The sequence below is a fragment of the Lissotriton vulgaris genome, chromosome 12, assembly GCF_964263255.1.
Source record: "Lissotriton vulgaris chromosome 12, aLisVul1.2, whole genome shotgun sequence".
Classification (NCBI taxonomy): Eukaryota; Metazoa; Chordata; class Amphibia; order Caudata; family Salamandridae; genus Lissotriton; species Lissotriton vulgaris.
Window position 1 is genome coordinate 766,312,668 of NC_141700.1, and position 16,704 is coordinate 766,329,371.

At 44.3% G+C, this 16,704-nt stretch overlaps 1 protein-coding gene across 3 annotated transcripts in view; it reads left to right on the forward strand.

Moving 5' to 3' along the window:
- LOC147678637 (monocarboxylate transporter 13-like) overlaps positions 1-15,943 on the forward strand; it is a 220,549-nt gene extending 204,606 nt beyond the window's left edge. For 2 of the 3 annotated variants that reach the window (XR_015302483.1, XR_015302484.1), the window contains exons 5-8: positions 8,366-13,229; positions 13,355-13,594; positions 13,967-14,386; positions 15,084-15,943. Coding sequence is in view for 1 of the 3 variants with exons in the window: in XM_086946085.1 (XP_086802211.1) it covers positions 8,366-8,628 (263 nt within the window). In the remaining 2 variants the exon portion in view is untranslated. Of the gene's footprint in view, positions 1-8,365; positions 13,230-13,354; positions 13,595-13,966; positions 14,387-15,083 lie in introns of those variants that run through there. The other variant, XM_086946085.1, reaches the window with a different exon arrangement.
- Positions 15,944-16,704: the final 761 nt, after the last annotated feature.

The window sequence follows — 16,704 nt, forward strand, 5'->3', positions numbered from 1 at the left end:
GGTTGAGATTCCTTTCCCGTACCAGGTGCTGTTGGCTAGAGTTTTCCCTTTGTAATGGACCTTGGAGTTGAACCGGATGGATTCATACCTAGTGTTCCTGATTGTCTGTTCCATCTTTTTGTCTACTTTTAGTAGGGCGGTCTTTGTGTTCTTGAGGATAATGTTTTTTCCCTCTGGGTGTTTGTTTTCTGTGAGCATGGCTATAGGGTCTAGTCCGCCAATGATCGCCCTCTCCAGTGTTAGCCACACCGTTGTGTGTATTCCTTGTTAGGGATGAGCCAGTGGGCTCCTTCTTTTGCTAAGCATGCTGTTTGGAATATTCTGAAGTTTGTAATGTTTAGCCCCCCTAGGCTTTTGTTCAGCCTTAGCTTCTGCAGGCTTATCCTGGGTCTTTTTTCCCTCCATAGAAATGTGTTTGTCATGTTGTCCAGCTGTTTGTGGAACTCATCCGTCAGTGTTAGTGGTATCATCCCTATTAAGTAGTTAATCATGGGTGTGATCATCATCTTGATTGTTTCTACCCTGCCCCACCAGCTAATGTATTTGGGTGACCATGAGTTCAGTTTCTCTTTTACCTTTTTTAGGGTGGCTTCCTCATTGTGATCTAGCGTTGACTTGAGATCTCTACCGAAGTGGAGGCCCAGGTATTTGAGGTGCTTCTTTTGCCATGCTAGCCCTGATATGCCCAGGACAGTGCTAGTGGTGTGGACATTCATGGGTTTGCACTCAGATTTGTCTCTGTTCAGTTTGTACCCCGAGACCTCCGCATACCTCCCTATGGTGTTCATTAGTGCCGCTATTGATTCTGTAGGGTTCTTGGTTATGAGCAGAATGTCATCGGCATATGCTGCCAATTTCACCGTGTTTCCCCCTGTGGAGATGCCAGCGATCTCCGTGTTGTTTCTGATCATACTTAGGATTGTCCTTGTAATTTCTTTAAATTGTTGATGTTCATAATAATATTGGCAGTAGCACATTCCCACAGATGCCAGGTCAATTACCACACTAATAGCCATCTTATCATGACCAGAATCTCCGGCTCCTGTTATAGTCGTCCTAATTAACTTGCAGATTTGTCCCTTTTTGCTTTCTTTTTAACATACTTTATTTGTTCTTTCTGTGGGTGCAATCTTTGAGGCGAAAAATCATGCTATGAACATGCAGTGCATGCAATGTAGCTTGTTATAGCACGTGAATCCGCCTCAAAGGGGTATCTCGGCGCTGAAGAGAGGTACAGGCAAAGTAGAGCTCCAGCATTTAGAACATAACGGTCTTCAGTGATTTCCTGAAACTAACTTAATCAGAGCAAGTGTGGACATGAAGTAGAACTGTGCCAGGAAGGTGAAGGACCACCCAGCACATCTTGTCAAACAAATATGGGGAATTGTCAGTCTCTAACTGGGCAGTAACATTTAATTTTCTGAGTTATTTAAGTTGGACCACTGCCCCTTAAAGACTTACAGGTTAAACAACAGATTTTAAAAATAGTCCTTTTCTTTATAGGTAGCCAGTGTAGGGCTCTCAGCAGAGGCTCAGAAGCGGAGCCGGCAGGAAGATTGCAGAAAAGCAGAGCAGCCGTGATTTGGTTCACTTGTAGTTTAGCTAATAAGGTCTTATTTGAAGCAGCAAGTAAATCATTTTGTAGTCTAATTTACTAATATTCAGGGTCTGGACAAGAGTCTTCCTGGAAGAGGATGGAAGAAAAGGAAAAGCTTTCTCCAGTAGACACATTTTGTTAAAACAGTTGCAACAAATGGCAGCAGCATGGTCTTTCATAGAAAGAATAGAAAAGGGTCCCTAAGGAGGACGACCCCTGTGGGGTTAATAAATGGAAAATTCTAACACCCACTTCACAATGGTATATGTACAACCACCAAACAACAACCAGTAGATTTGAATCCTAAAAAAAACAAACACATCAATATCAATATATATATATATGTCATTTTTATGTTCTTTCTAGAAACTGTCCTGAAGAAGGTTTTTAACCGAAACGCCGCGTCGACTTTAAATCTCAAACGTTTTTAAAACAATGTTTTTTTCTCTTTGATTGATTTTTCATGTATTAGACTGTATATTGTGTACTGACGTCCGGTAACCCGTTTCGGTGTTTCCTGATAAATTGTAAACAGAAAATTCTTTTTATAATGATTTAATGGAATAAAATTATGTGACATTTTTATGCAATTTGTAATTTGTGTAGCATCAGCTAGAAGCTCCCTTTATTGATATTGATGTGTTTTGGGTTTTTTTTAGGATACATATACGCCTTAAATTGATTCAAATCTACTGGTTGTTGTTTGGTGGTTGTACATATACCATTGTGCAGTGGGTGTTAGAATTTTCCATTTATTAACCCCACAGGGGTCGTCCTCCTTAGGGACCCTTTTCTATTCTTACATTCACTCCCCTGGTCCCTGTACCTTCAGAATAGGGGTCCTCCTATACTTTTTGTAATCTTTCATAGAAAGAGACTGGTCTGTTTTTAAGCCAAGGTTTTTAACTACCTGCTTAGGCAAAGGAGCTGGGCTGAGTGTAGACGGCCACCAATCTGGAGTCCTAATTTGCTGGGCCTTGTCAAATAGCATAATCTCTGACTTGTTAATGTATAATTGTAAACATTTAGTCGCCATCCATTCTGCAATTACCTTCATTCTTCTGGAGAACTGATTCTTAATTACCTCCAGAATATTATCAAAGGAAGTTATCAGCTGCATGTCATCGAAATATGATATTTTATCAAAGATGAAAGTTCAAGCAATGGCAACGAGGGGGGCTACATAGATGTTGAATAACATGGGGCTAAGACAGGAGGCCTGTGGTACCATCTTGTCAATTGACATTGTGCGAGACTTCAAGTTGCCTAGCGAAATAGTCTGAGTTCTATTATTGAGGGAATCTTGAAACCATTGCAAAGCAGTCCCAGAAATGCCAATCTCATACAGCCTTTGAATCTGATCTTGTCACAATCTCTATTGTGGCACTGTGTCAAAGGCAGCCAATAAATGTAATAGCACCAGCATGGTAGGGGTGCCTTTGTCCAGACAAAGTCTTATTCAGTCGGTAACTGCAACCAAGGCAGTCTCCGTGCTATGAGCGGCTCTGAACCCTGATTGCGAAGGGTTAAGAACCTTATTAAATTCAAGGTAAGTTGGAGGTTGTGAGTATATTAAACTTTCCAAAGACCTGCCGAAGACCGGTAGCTCATAGGATGATAGTTTGCTAAATTATTGGGGTCCATGTTCGCCTTTTATGTATGGAACAACCTGTGCACACTTCCAAGCACTGAGACATTGTCATGTGTCTATGGAAAAGTTAAACAATGCCATAACGTCGGGAGCCAACTGGTGCCAGATCAAGACTATAATCCAAATCCATGGAGGACGTGGGTCCAAAGGAGAACAAAATTTGGCTTTACATAAAGCTTTTTGAATCTGCTCAAGAGAAAAGAAAGCAATTTCTCTAGTGAATAGTGAGCAGAGGCCATTTTGACAGGTGTTATAGTTTAGTGTGTAACTAGACGGAACTGTGGGCAAAGCACATTTTGAGTAGATTTCGTCAATTTTATTCTCCAAAAAGTCTGTTAAGGTGTTGCACAAATCTTGTGAAGCTGAAATCATTTGGAAGCAGGCAGAAGGATTAACAAAATCATTAAGGATTTTGAATAGTTCTTTAGATGAATTACCAGCTTGCTCTATTTGGGTAATAATATGAACTTTCCAGGTTAATTTCATATGTCTGTGGTAGGAAGACAGTGCTAATCTGAAGGCGTCTTTATCGATTTGAGATCTAGTCTTCCGCAAATGGCTTTCTAGCTTTTTGCAGGAGGATTTCTCCTGTCTAAGCTCCTGAAAATACCATGGGGTCTGAGGTCCAGTTACAAGGTTCACTCCATTGTTTTTGGGAACAATACTGTCAAAAGCCTCATTTATGGATTTGTTAAATTGCATTAAGGTGACATTCATATTGAGGTCTGAAGAAGGCACTAATTGCTCAAAATCATTACAAAAGGAGTCTGGAGTCACTAAAACGCCATTGCCGGAGAGTTTTATGGCCTCCAAATTTGGGATTAACTGTCCCGTCTGATTTCAGGATCTGAAACTGGCAAAAAAACTAAGGTCTGTCCAGGTGAGAGGTAAGGAAGGCTCATAAAGTAGATCATTAGATTAGCATTAGTGAAAATGAAGTCCAAGCTGTGACCTGCTGCATGGTTTGGGCCTTTCATTTTTTGATGCAGCCCCAACAATCCCATGTCAGAACTTAATTGCACAACCTCAGTATTAGAGAGATCTTCCCCATGGTAATTGAAGTCTTCCAGCAGAAGAAAGTTTTGTGCAGAAAATACTTGAGTAGCAATAAGTTCAGTTAGACGAAGACTACAATTTTCTGGTGGGCCTGGTGGACTGTAAACGAAAGCTCCTTTCCAGCAGTCTCATGAAGAAAACTCTAATTAAAAAATATCTAGTTCTACCCCGTCAGCCATTGGAGTGTCAACAAATGACACATTTAGCGTATTTTGACAAACAATGGCAATGCCTCCCTCCAGTTTGGTCTCTCTATCATGCCTAAGCATGAGAAAATTTCCTGGGAGGGCAAGTGTGACTGATGGAAGGGTGGTCGAGCATATCCAGGGCCAGCAGAGCCTCAAGGTAACACACCGGCCCTATTAGTAGATTGGGTCATTGATGCAGCACTTTGGCTGTTGAGGTAAGTATCCGTAACAGTGGTATCGCCAAAACTATTGATATTTAAAGCGTACCCCAAGCAGGAAAGCCTGCATTTATGCCATGTCAGCGGACCCCCCGGCAGCAAGGAAAACAATTGAAACATCACATGTCTATTGACAATATGTAGGAAATTCTTCGATTGTAAAGTGTTAGCTGAGTATCCAAATTCTAGCAGAGTCACTGACCACAATAGCAAGAGGCGCAGAGGTCCTAGCTCCTGGCGATGTTCAGTCTAGACAGTCTTGCCTTTGGCGCTCCAGCGGTGTACCCGCAGCATGCAGCCACATCAACAGACTCCTTTTAGATGCCATACACAACAAAATTTTAGAAGAGGGCCCAAGGGCAAGTTTAACGACTACCCAGGTACATGCCCCAAAAACAATGTCTAAACACCAAGTGGTACCTAGTAGTCAAGAGAGTGAGTTAATCGTCTGGAATCACAACGCAAATGCAATACAAATAACACCCATGGGAACACACCGTGCACGTTTTTAAATATAGAATTGGCCAAGTCAGGGCTCAAGGACGTTTGGAAAAATCCCCATCAGAAGCCATACTGTACTGCCCTCTTTTGCATCATTTGGGATCTCCTTGCCCAGGAGACAAAACAAGACGGCCGGTCAGATGTTACCGTTACCGAAATGGAGATGTGAGAGGAGAGTATCACATGATTTAGTGGCGACTGAAAAAAAGCAGTGTGAAGTGAAAACGGGTGAAAAGTGAGTGATTGTAAAATTAGGTGAGCTGGGTAGAAATAAAGGATTTATTAGTGTCTCCCAGTCCCTAAGGTTAAAAGACAAGTGCAAATGCGGGTTTAGAAATAATATCCGCACTCAGTCCTTTTAGATGCCCCCAAGTCAACACAAGATTGTTGACTTAAAAAACTAGTGGGCGTGAGCCACGACCAACAAAGTCAACCAGTAAGTGGGGCTGCTGGTGCTTTCTCTGCTACAATCGGTCCCAGCAGAAACCGTGGCGGACCAGAAAGAGGATATAAAGTAAAATTTCACATGAAAACACACACTACAGATAAACAACGAACTAAAAAACACTAAAACTCAGTCTTAAACTATGTGGACGTCTTGACCGCACACTCCGGTCTCGCTGAGTCTGGCCGTGTGGCACTTCCACCTCTTACAACAGCAGGCCACCAACTCCTCCGCTTTGCTGGTCTGCAGGTATCCAAGGCCTGGGTGGTTGTCTCTCATTCGGCCCAATCTCTTCTCCTGTCATTGCTGCAGCTACTTAGGACAATTGAGTGGACTCCCATTTGCTTCAGCTATAAGAGCAAGTTTAGCACTATGTTTTGAAACAGGATACTGCTGAAATGGAGTATACATTTTGCATTGTCCAATTTCCTTTTTTATGTTCAATGATATATTAGTCTTAGCTCACCATTCAACCTGTGTGGTGGTTCAACGCTCATTTAACTTTTGCTTCAACAGCCTTTTGGTGTGTGTCAGGCACCACGTATGCTGTAATTCGCAAATGTTTGCATTTCTTGACACCCCACTCCAGTTGTTGATGCATCGTGCGCTTCAATTTTGCTGCTTAGAAGATAGCCACAATGTTTCTTTCTTTTAAAAAAAATATATAAATGACATTGGGATGCTCTCATAAGAATTTATTCATTAATTAGCGTATGCATATGGTGAGACGTTCCCGGCTTTAAATACGGTTCTTGGTCTGCGTATATTTTGGGATAGTTTCCTATCAGTGAAAGTGTTTCATGGTGTATGTATATTTTAAATACAGTCTAATGCAAAGCTGCCCCGTCACTGGGGAAGACTCCTCCAAGCACAGCAAGAAAGAATGAAAAAGTCTTGTTCACTAGATTATGTTTAATCACTATTATACATCGATAATAGGTTCCACGTATTTTCAATCCATTCGTTTCATGGTTGTATCAATTTTTAAACATATGATCAATTGCTTGAAACATCCAGTGCATATACCAACAAGTTTTATATGTCCCAATGCATTTCGGGCTCTCTCGTCAGCCCTTCATCAGGGGATTACTCTACAAATAGAAAAAAGGCATGGCTGTCAGCCTAAAAGGAAAATTCCTTATTATTATTATTATTATGTTTCTTATATAGCGCCTGAATCGACCCCCGAAGGGGTATCTCCGCGCTTGCCTTGGGAACCCGTCCTGGCTTTTCCCTGTGAGATAGCCCCTACAGGGCATCCCCAAGGTGAAAGCCAGGCATCCTGCCGCGGGGGGGGCGTTGTGGAGATTAAGCAAGCTTAATGCCCAGAGTTGCAGAGTGTGAACCCATGATTAGTTCAGGCACCGAAGCGAGAATTATCGAGTCCGCGGACATTTGAGCTCAAGACCCTGGCGCGTCGGGAATTGAACCCTGGTCCCGGGTCTGACCTCTGCTTCAGGGTCTGCCTGCTCTAACCAGTGAGCCACACTTCTCCACATGTAAAGCATATTTAAACACGTAAGTAAACGCGTGCGTGGCAGTCAAAGATCTCTAAAGACCGGGGTGTGCGTGTTTAAAGTCTTCCAGTGTCTGTTGTGATTAATCCATGCTGTGAAAATTATTGAAAACAAGGCGTGCCGTGTTCGGTTGTGCTTGTGAAAGTCGCTCCGTCTTAATTACCAAAGTTAAGAACCGCCGCTGTGCGTTATATAAACCCAAGTGCTAATGTGACACGAGTATAGGTGTATCCTGATCACCCGATTTAAAAAAACCAATGCTCATGCTGTAAATACGAGTGCAATCAACAACCGAACACGGCACGCCTTGTTTTCAATAATTTTCACAGCATGGATTAATCACAACAGACACTGGAAGACTTTAAACACGCACACCCCGGTCTTTAGAGATCTTTGACTGTCATGCACGTTTTTACTTACGTTTTTTAGATATGCTTTACATAAGGAATTTTCCTTTTAGGCTGACAGCCATGCCTTTTTTCTATTTGTAGAGTAATCCCCTGATGAAGGGCTGACGAAAGACCCCGAAATGCATTCGGACATATAAAACTTGTTGGTATATGCACTGGATGTTTCAAGCAATTGATCATATGTTTAAAAATTGATACAACCATGAAAGGAATGGATTGAAAATACGTGGAACCTATTATCGATGTATAATAGTGATTAAACACAATCTAGTGAACAAGACTTTTTCAGTCTTTCTTGCTGTGCTTGGAGGAGTCTTCCCTAGTGACGGGGCAGCTTTGCATTAGACTGTATTTAGAATTACGCTGTATGGACCAGACAGCGATACCTCTTGGAGCACACTACAGACCATAACTGTGAACATTATTGTTTAACCGGGCAGTGCTAGCCCCTACTACTTCCTTTGTTAGTATGTATATTTTAGACTGATTGTATTGTTGTATTTGTATGTACTATTTGGGTGATAATCCATGGTTTTAATGACAGTCTTTGCGTACATTTTAGGGTTATGGCCCATGATTTGAATAGCATTAACAATAGATGCATATTGGGGTTGCTATCCAGTTTTTCAGTTCATGTATATTTTTTGGTGGTTCCCAGTGTTTGAATCAGATCTTGATTTATGTAAAGATTTAGAACATGTCCTTTTACACCTCACTTGGTCTGTTCAAGGTATACTGTATTAGGATGATTTCAATAAATCTCTTTGTTTCTCTTTTTCTAGGCTGGCTCCGGGACCTAACAGGAAACTATTACGCCTCGTTTGGAGCAGCTGGCGGATTTCTACTGGCAGGGTGTCTTGTTCTTATGACTCTACCTAACTTCTTCCAGTGCCTTGGAAAACCGCCTTACGACCAACCGGAAACATCTAAGGAGGTGTACCCAGCTAACGACTGCGAGGAGCTTCCTCCCAGACAACTCTTGGTGAAGAATGGCCATGTGTGTGCAATTTTCTCAGAGACTAAAAACGAGGAAGGCCCAGTCTAAAGTGGCAAATATAGGCAAGTTGATGATGCTCACAAGGCCATGTACCTTCCATCCTGGAAAGAGGAGTGGGTTACCATTGCCTTTCATAAATGGCATTTTCTGCTTGTTGTGGTGCAATCCATTCTTCACAGCAGGAACAGGGCTTGCAAGGCGACCTTATTCAGCCCCTTCCATGCAGGCAGGGTGGCGGTGCTATTCAAAAGACCTTGCCACTCAGTCATTGTGTATATACAATGAGGCCTTAATTAGTTCACAATAATTGCAGTGGGGAAGGTACATTCAACTGCGTGCCCTAGTAGTAGTCTTTACTACTGTCTGCTCTCCCAAATGTCTGATAAGTATTGGCTTCTTATTGGTCTCCCCAAGCTTCCTGCACCCCAAAGTTGCTATGGAAGTAAGTCGCAGAGAAAGTGCCTGATAGAAACCCGCCAAAGAGACTGTTCTGGGAGGAAAGACCTTACTGACTACATTGTGGCGTACGAGACATGAAGATCTGCAAGAAAGATGTACTTCACATTCACATCTGTCTCCAACAAGATGTCATTGGAGACCGGATACTCAATGTGAAAAGCACTTAAGAACCACTTCTCTGATCATTTAGGTCTTACCAGAAGAGCTACAGCGAATAGGCTCAGAAGTAGACGGTTCTTCCCTACACTAACCTGCCCGCTCGAACCACCGATGAGAAGATGGTTTCTACAGGGAATAGACCTGAGATTTTCCCTGTTCAAGGAGGGACCACCAGGCACATAAAGCAGAGCACAGATGAAATACTCCTCTGAGATTCATTTGACTGAGCAACAAGGTGTCACCAGGAAATGAACATTCATAGGACCACGCTTCCAGGGCAGGTTTAAAGACCTCGGGATCCACTGTACTGGCACACAAACACAATCAGAAGCAAGGACATGTCAGAGGGTATTTATTGACTTGGTGGGCCACCATTGAATGTACAATTATACATAGGAATTACTAGGAATTAAACATTCTTCGTACTAGGGTACAAACCCTGAAATCCAGGCTTCTGATAAACAGACACTACCAGAGGCAGGGAAATATGAGTCCTGTGTATTCACCCAGTAGGAAGTTGTCGCAGGCGTCCCAGCTCTAGTGAACATAAATGATCATGCCACACATGGAGCTCGGTAGCACACGTCTTTATTCCTCAGCATGCAACCATTAATTGAAAGAATTGCGTCATAAACTTTATTGACCAAACCTAGACACAACCCAACTGATTATGTCATTTTGAAAGGAGTCTGTCGAGGACCACAAGGGACCTACTGCACATGATCACACAACACTACAGAAGCCAGCGATCGTAGGGGTTGCTGGGAGTTAAACTTTCAAAATAATAGGCTTCCAAAGAGTCTTACTCTCCCTGTGATCGTAACTGCCAGAGGCAAGGAAGTGTCAGGCAGTATGGAAGGACTTGGTGGAAAGTCATTGAATGCTTGGATTGCCATGAATTAAACATTCCAAGCACTAGCAGTCCGGGGGCGTTACACTGCCTGAGATCCTAACTACTAACAGAGACCTCCAGAGGCAAGGAAGTGTCAAACAGTATGGAATGACCAGGTGGAAAGTCCCTGAATACATGGGTTACCAAGAATTAAACATTCCAAGCACTAGACTTCTAAGGGGTGTTGCACTCCCTGAGATCCTAACAACTGACAGCAACTGTCAGAGGCAAGGAAGTGTCAAACAGTATGGAATGACCAGGTGGAAAGTCACTGAATACATGGGTTACCATGAATTACACATTCCAAGCACTAGACTTCCAGGGGGCGTTACACTCCCTGAGATCCTAACTACTGACAGATACTACCAGAAGCAAAGAAGTGTTGGGCTTTATGGAATGACCAAGTGGGAAGTCACTGAATGCATGGGTTACCATGAATTAAACATTCCAAGCACTAGACTTCCAGGGGCATTGCACTGCCTTAGAATCCTAACTACTGACAGAGAAGCCACTGCATGTAGGGATTGCTGGGAGTTACACTTTCAAACTAATAGACTTCCAAAGAGGGTTACTCTCCCTGAGATTGGACCTACTGACAGAGACTAACAGAGGCAAGGAAGTGTCAGACAGTATGGAATGACCAGGTGGAAAGTCACCGAATACATGGGTTGCCATTAATTAAACATTCCAAGCACTAGACTTACAGGGGGCGTTTCACTCCCTGAGATCCTAACTACTGACAGAGACTGCCAGAGGCAAGGAAGTATCAGGAGGTATAGAATTACCAGGTGGGGATACACTGAATGATTGGGTTTCCATGAATTAAACATTCCAAGCACTAGATGTCCAGAGGGCGTTACACTTCCTGAGTTTGTCGCTACTGACAAACAGACAGTACCAGAGACAAGGAGGAGACGTAGACCTTACACCTGGTAATCACATATTGAGTGCAGGAGTTCCCAAGAAGTAATCATCCACAGCACTTGATTCCCAGGGGAGGCTGTACCCCTAGTGATACACCTTAGTGACGTCCAAATGCTACGAGGTTTAGGAAATGGAAAGAAAGGGAAAGGCTGCGATTATATGCCTGATGGTCATTCACTGAGTGTAGGGGTCACCTGGGAGAGATAGATCTAGGTGAAAGAGAAAACCCCAGACACTCTCCGTAGTGCTTGCAGATTAGATCCCAGAACTGGCCTTGGGGTGTCACCAAACATAGAAGAGACAAAGAAAGGAGACTGCAGCCGCCTAAATTGCCGATTGCAGGATTTCCACAAAGGTCACCGGCCTGATTTTCTTACTGCTGAATGCACAGTACTACCAGCTTTGGGGATCACCATTGCATCCCATCACCAGCACTAATCATGCAGGCAATACACGTCTGGAGTTCATTTCATAGACGGCCGTGGTAACCACAAGAGGACGCAGTCATTCAGATGCCCACACCTGGAGTTCACCTTGCGGGCTTTCAGGGGATGATATTGTGGCAATACACACCAAAGTTTGATCACACTTGCAGTAGGAGATGCTTGAGGAGTAGTAAACAGTGGGGAATTCACTCATGGGAAATACAGCCTTCAGTGTAAAATGCCCACCACAGAGGTACTGAAGCCAGCAAGGGTTGAGCCATGTACTCCTCAACACTAGCCGCGGCCCATGCAGGTAAGAGCAGAGGGGGGCGGGCCGGGTGGGGGTGGATTTTGACAGACGATGATGAGTGAAAATTAATTCTTTATTTAACTTCTCCTTGTCGTCTGTCAAAATCCCCCCACCCGGCCCCACCGCTCTTACTGCATGGCCCACAGCTGCTCAACACCTTTCTAGGCATTTGTGGGCCTCAGTTTCCCAAGTTCAGGTGGCCACACCCTACTCCCCCATCGAATAGCGGTCCTCAGATTAAGTTAATGTCTTCTTGCAATGCTTCCACCTTGGTCTTTTGTAGTTTTATAACAAGTGGTTAAACAAACAGAGTGTCCTTATGCTTCCAAAGTGTTTCCGCTACTTGGTTTATTTGCCTTCCACCTAAAAACAACACAAGTCTTTTTACCAGTGCAGGGCCATGGACAGGCTGCATAAATCATGGGGAGATGACCTCAAACTAAGCCTTTGAATTGAATTATTTTAATGACCTGGGTCGGTTTGACGTTGGCATATACGGTACTTTTTTCAGGGGGGGGGGGGTCCTTCTTAGAAAGGGACACTGTGATTGGAGCAGCTCACAGCCCTTTTCACTCTCGGGGAGATAACCCCTTTCACATGCAGTTCCTTTGTGTCTCCCTCAGGCGAGGAGATAACACCCCCAGCAGGAGTCATAGGACCCCATGTAATCTCCATTCCTGGACGTGGCTGTACAAGAAGTGTCTTGTTTCTTGGCCTTTTTCACTTGCCGACACTTTTTACATGGTTCAGTGCTACCATATATGAGACTTCTGGGTCACCAGCAGCTTGTCGTTTTCATGAATGACTTTCAATTGCACCACTACTAGGCAGTCAAGTATGTCTCCCATGATTCCCGGGGTCTTCCAGCCCCCTTTAGCATGAGCCATTATCCTTTACACAAGCACCTCCTGCCAGCGTACATGCCACATGCAAGGGAGGCTGTCTACTGTTCATCTGCACTTAAGATTTCTCAGAGGTCATAGGGTCTTCCCGCCCCCTATACAAGGTTCCTTTATCCTCACAAAGGCTCCTCCTTGCAGGGTGCGTGTCACATTGTGATAGGCTGCGTACTGTTCATGTGCAATTAAGATTTCCCAGAGGTTCCAGGGTCTTCCCGCCCCCTTCAGCAGGCATCTTTATCTTCACACAGGCTCCTCCTGTAAGCATGCGTCTCACATTGCAAGAGAGGCTGTGTACTGTTCATGTGCAATTAAGTTTTCCCAGAGGTCCCGAGGTCTTCCAACCCCCTTCAGTAGATTCCATTATCCTTACCCAGGCTCCTCCTGGCAGCGTGCGCGTCACACTGTGAGAGGCTGTCTAGTGTTCATGGCTTTTAAGATTTCCCAGAGGTCCTAGGGTCTTCCAACCCCCTTCACCAGGCGCCATTTTGCTTGCACAGCCAACTCCTGGCAGCGTGCGCGTCACACTGTGATAGGCTGCGTACTGTTCATGTGCACTTAAGATTTTCCAGAGGTCCCAGGTTCTTCCCGCCCCTTCACCAGGCACCATTACTCTTACCCAGGCTCCTCCCAGAAGCGTACGTCTCACATTGCAAAAGAGGCTGCGTACTGTTCATGTGCACTTAAGATTTTCCAGAGGTCCCAGGGTCTTCCCGCCCCTTCACCAGGCACCATTACTCTTACCCAGGCTCCTCCCGGAAGCGTACGTCTCACATTGCAAAAGAGGCTGCGTACTGTTCAAGTGCACTTAAGTTTTCCCAGCGATCCTAGGGTCTTCCAGCCCCTTTAGCAGATGCCAAAGTCTTAAACAGGCTCCTCCCGGCAGCGTGCATGTCACACTGTGAGAGGCTGTCTAGTGTTCATGGCCATTTAAGATTTCCCAGAGGTCCTAGGGTCTTCCAACCCCTTCACCAGGCACCATTTTGCTTGCACAGCCAACTCCTGGCAGCGTGCGCGTCACACTGTGATAGGCTGCGTACTGTTCATGTGCACTTAAGATTTTCCAGAGGTCCCAGGGTCTTCCCGCCCCTTCATCAGGCACCATTACTCTTACCCAGGCTCCTTCACAGAAGCGTACGTCTCACATTGCAAAAAAGGCTGCGTACTGTTCATGTGCACTTAAGATTTTCCAGAGGTCCCAGGGTCTTCCCGCCCCTTCACCAGGCACCATTACTCTTACCCAGGCTCCTCCCGAAAGCGTACGTCTCACATTGCAAAAGAGGCTGCGTACTGTTCAAGTGCACTTAAGTTTTCCCAGCGATCCTAGGGTCTTCCAACCCCCTTCACCAGGCGCCATTTTGCCTGCACAGCCAACTCCTGGCAGCGTGCATGTCACACTGTGAGAGGCTGTCCACCATTCATGGGTAGAGTATTGCAGTCACGCCTTTTGCTTCCAACCTTACCAGATTACTGGACGTGTTTAGTAAATACCTGCAGGAAACCTCACACAAACATATACATTTCAAACATATACATTTAATGTCAAGTCATTGCAGATTGATTTGATTTTATCCATATATAAGGCGCGACACCTCCTTTCAAAGAGGTGCCCCGGCTCTGGAATCGAGAAAAAGTCTGAAATCACAAGGGCATGCGAGGCAGAAAGGACTGCACATAAACCCTAAAGTATGCAGGTGGTCAGGCCTAAAAAAGTAAAAACACCTAGGGCCCGATGTAGGTAAATCCCATTTACCGATTTTGAAATACCGAATTTTACCGATTCGGTATTTCAAAATCGGTACATGGGATGTAGGTCCCAACATCTGGATTAGTTACCGATTCTCTAAAAATTTGGTATTTACCGATTCGGTAAATACCGAATCGGTATTTGCTATAGAATCCTATGGGCCTTTGAAGCCCATAGGATTCAATTCAAATACCGATTCGGTATTTACCGAATCAGTAAATACCGAATATGTCAAGGGTGCAGGGGGTGTCACTTTGACACCCTCTAGCACCCCCAAAACGGGCATTTGTGCAATGTGGCACACAGACATGCCCTAAGGGCACGTCTGTCTGTCACATGGCACATGTGTACATGCACGGATGTGCATGTACACAGGAATCAGTATTTTACCATGGATTTGTATTCCATGGTAAAATACCGATTCTGTAAGCCATGTGCCAATGGAAAATTGGCTACCCACATAGCATTTTCGGTAATTTTACCGAATCGGTAAATATTACCGAATCGGTAAATATTACCGAATCGGTACCTTTACCGATTCGGTAATAATAACGATTCGGTAAAATTACCAAAAATGTCCCCCTACATCTCCATAGCCCTTTACCGATCGGAAACGGCCGAAAATCGGTATTTTCGGCCGATTCCGATCGGTAAAGGGCTACCTACATCTGGCCCCTAATCCTTGTAGGAAAATAAGAATGTTTTAATCCTTTGCAGAGCCTCAGTTCCTTTGGTCTGGCAAGAATGTGGCAACACTTTATTAAAGAGAATAAGATCTGGATTAGGGCACTAGTAGCTGTAGGGATTTCACATGAGCTTTTCAGGGTTAATTAGTCAAAGTGCTTATGCTATCTCTTTTTTGAAAGGGGCATACTTGTAGCACCGGTAGAGCAACTTTGAAGCACTTCCTACCATGTGAATTTGCAGAAAAGCACTTAGAGCCTCCTTGTACTACATTGTGTCAATGCAAAGGCACCTGGAGTGTTTGATTTTCAAACCAAAAGCATTTTTTAAAAGATGACGTTGAATAGGTGACCCTTCTGGGCGAGTGTTTGGGTTCTGTTCTGCCACAGGTGGCGCCACTGGGTTTGGCTTTCCCTGAGTAGAGTATGTGCAACATCCCAGGGATTACAACCAAGAGCGCTTTATTCATGATTAACTCTTGACTTAGAGAAAGGTTAGATAACATAACATAACATAATGGGTATCTGTAAACCGCACATTCACCTGTGGGCATCTTGGTGCTGAATAACAGATGTTTATTGTTACCCAACTCTGTACTCATTTTATCGACCACGGAAGGATGAAAGGCTGAGTGGATCCACCGGGATTTGAACCTTTGACCATGACATTCCAATATGCAAATCACCAGCCTCACAGCATAAAACTGTTTATTCTGGACAAAATACTAAAAGAACCGACTGTTCATAAGATTTCAGCCTTGAAAAAGTTTACTTTTCTGTCCTGAGACTATGAGCGAAACGAGTGTCAGCTGTATGTTTTTATCCAATAAAGGAGCAAAATAACCCACACAGAATGAGTGATCAATAAATGTAAATGTAGTTGATTTATATAGCGCTGTATCACCGACCCGTTTCTTAAGCGCTTGCGTTGGGAACCCGTCCTGGTATTCCCCTGTGAGATAACCCATTACTGGGCATCCACAAGGTGAAAGCCAGGCATCCCGCTGCGAGGGGCCGTCGTGTAGATTAAGCAAGCTATTGCCCAGAGTTACAGAGTGGGACTCCATGATTGGAATAGGCACTGAGGCGAGAATTGTCAGGTCCGGGGAAATTTTGAGCCCAAGACCCGCCGAGGCGGGGAATTGAACCCTGGTCCGGGCCAGACCTCTGCATCAGGTTCTGCCGCTCCAACCACTTGAGCCACACTTCTCCACTACAGACAGAACATTATTGTCTATTCTTCTACATGCTGTCGAACTAATAGTTAGTGCACAAACAGAAAGCATCTCCATACAGGCAAGAGTTTAATGTCCCCCCACCCCATTCCTGCATCATATATGTATTGTTCAAACGTAAAGAGGGGCCAGGGTTCTACTAAAGGACGTAACTGCTATATGTAGGGTGGTAAGTGGGCGGTGGTAGAGCCCACAAGCTGCTGCTACGATCTTTACCTTCAGACTGGTGTTTTTTTTAATGCATTTACTAACATTGCATTTGTTTTAAATTGCGCATTATTTTTAGTGTGGACTTCTTACCTGGGTGCTAGAAGCTGCCAGTGGGAGGGTGGGGCTGACATTACGCTCCGGGGGCCTCGCTCAACTGTTCCTTCCTTCCCTCCTCGGTCCG